General features: G+C 47.2%; 1 protein-coding gene across 1 annotated transcript in view; it reads right to left on the minus strand.

The window, feature by feature from the left end:
* Positions 1-2,064, minus strand: part of CTDSPL2 (CTD small phosphatase like 2) — a 12,516-nt gene that overhangs the window by 3,187 nt on the left and 7,265 nt on the right. The window contains exons 8-9 of the mRNA XM_005424251.2: positions 1,806-1,868; positions 1,099-1,178 (exon numbers count right to left, since the gene is read on the minus strand). Of these exons, the coding sequence (XP_005424308.1) occupies positions 1,099-1,178; positions 1,806-1,868 (143 nt within the window). The remainder of the gene's footprint in view (positions 1-1,098; positions 1,179-1,805; positions 1,869-2,064) is intronic.

The following is a 2,064-nucleotide window of genomic DNA, read 5'->3' on the forward strand; positions in this document are numbered from 1 at the left end:
CCATGGCATGTCCACAGAACCATAAATTGCCAAGTAGGCAATTTGGTGCTGCGCAGCCCCACTGCAGAGCAGCCCCTTCAGGCTGCCTGTATGTTTAAATGAGCGCTCAGGAGCTGCACACAGTGTGCCTAATTCCATGCAGGAGCTGAGCTGCCCACGTTGCCATGGAGGGAAAGGAGCTGCTGCATTTATATATAGAGTGTGAGTCACACGTGTGGGGCCTGGCAGGCACTGGGGCTGGTGGCAGGGCTGGGCCCAGCGAGCCCAGCCCCAGCAGCCCCAGCCAGAGGCAGGCAGCACAGGAACAGCTCTGCAGGCTCCCAGCCCCTGCTGCTGCCTGTGCCATTGGCTCTGCCCCGTGCCAGGAGCACTCAGAGCCCTGCAGGCTGGATCAGGTGTGACACATGGACACAGCCCACAGTGTCCTGGGGTGCCATGCCCTGCTGGGCACCATCCTCTGGGGTGTCCCCACCAGGGAGGGCTTCCCTGGCCGGGACACATGGACACAGGGGAAAGCCCTGAGCAGAAATCAGTTTGGGTCCAGCATTGCCAGGTGCAGTCCCCCTGCCAGGTGAGAGTGACAGAATCTCACCCCTGGAATTTCCTTCTGCCCTAAGGAACTGGAAAAGCCAACACTTCCCAACAAAGCTCAGCACTGAGAGATGAAAAGCCAAACCAGTTCCAATACAAAACCGACAGACAAATGTTTTTGTGACTGAATGAGAATGAAAAGGATGCTGATTGTAAAAGCTATACAAGTCACAATTTATAATAAATAACTCAAGTTATTAAATTAAGTTTAAAAGTAATCAGGCACTCATTTAATTTCCTTTATTTGCAGTGGGTATTCCAGAGCACATTTTTGATCCCCAAGAGGTCATTTCCCATGAGCCAGCCTGACAGAGACTGAGCAGGGGATTTGGTCTGGGGTTATTTTATCACAAGGCACCAATTCCATCACTTCAGTCCATTTTTCTCCCTCTCCTAGCCCAGGCAAACCCCCAAGGGATCAGTCAGGGAGACTGCAGTAAGGAACATGTCCCATCCCACTGGGCAGGCACAGGACTCTGTTTGCTCAGGACATTGTTCTGGTTTTACCTGACCAGCTGCTTTTTGGGGTCCAGGATGTTCAACAACTTGTCTGCATACACCTTCTTAGAAGCAGTAAACAGAATAATCTGGGGATTGGAGGGGAAAGAAGTCACCATTGGAGGTACAAGGAAGTGGATACAATTTAAAAACTAAATTCAAAGGTGGTTGTGGGAAATTATTTTGTAGAAAATTTTTTAAGTTTGATATTAAGTTCTTATAGTGTGTATTTGTATGTAAACTTTGAGATAAGATATGTTGACTTAGAAATGTTATGGAATAGGACAGATATTGTTGAGAGAGAAATGAACTCAGAAACAAGTTTTAAAAGTGGTTTTGTAAATAAGATCAGATATTTTGGCGAAATAGAATTATGTTAGATGTATTGCAGTACGATTTATGATGGGTAATTTTAGATTATTGGTTCTAAGGTATTCATAGCATGGTGTGGGTAAAGATAGGTTAAGAAATGTCTATAGTGTATTGTAATTAGGAAATCGCTGGTTTGTGATTGTAATGGTGTGAATTATAAAATTTGTATTATTTTACTTTTTATATGAGATTGAGAATAGAATAAAAGTTTTAAAAATATTTTTACTTGTTTTATTTTTGGGTTAGAAAAGAGTTTAATCTGATAAACTGGTGTTTAGTGTGAGGAAAAAAAGAGTCAGACAGTTGGAAAGTGCAAAGGGAGAGCTGGAGCGTGCCAGCCTTACCTCGTAGATCTGAGACATGCGCTCCAGGAACTCGCGGAAGAACGGCCTTAGCCGGACGTACACCTGCACAGAGAGGGGCTTCAGCAAAGGGGCAGCTCCAGCCTCCCCCCAGCACCACAGAGAGGGGCTTCAGCAAAGGGGCAGCTCCAGCCTCCCCCCAGCACCACACACAGAGGGGCTTCAGCAAAGGGGCAGCTCCAGCCTCCCCCCAGCACCACAAACAGAGGGGCTTCAGCAAAGGGGCAGCTCCCGCCCACCC

Source organism: Geospiza fortis, unplaced genomic scaffold, assembly GCF_000277835.1.
Source record: "Geospiza fortis unplaced genomic scaffold, GeoFor_1.0 scaffold2, whole genome shotgun sequence".
In the NCBI taxonomy this organism is placed as follows: domain Eukaryota; kingdom Metazoa; phylum Chordata; class Aves; order Passeriformes; family Thraupidae; genus Geospiza; species Geospiza fortis.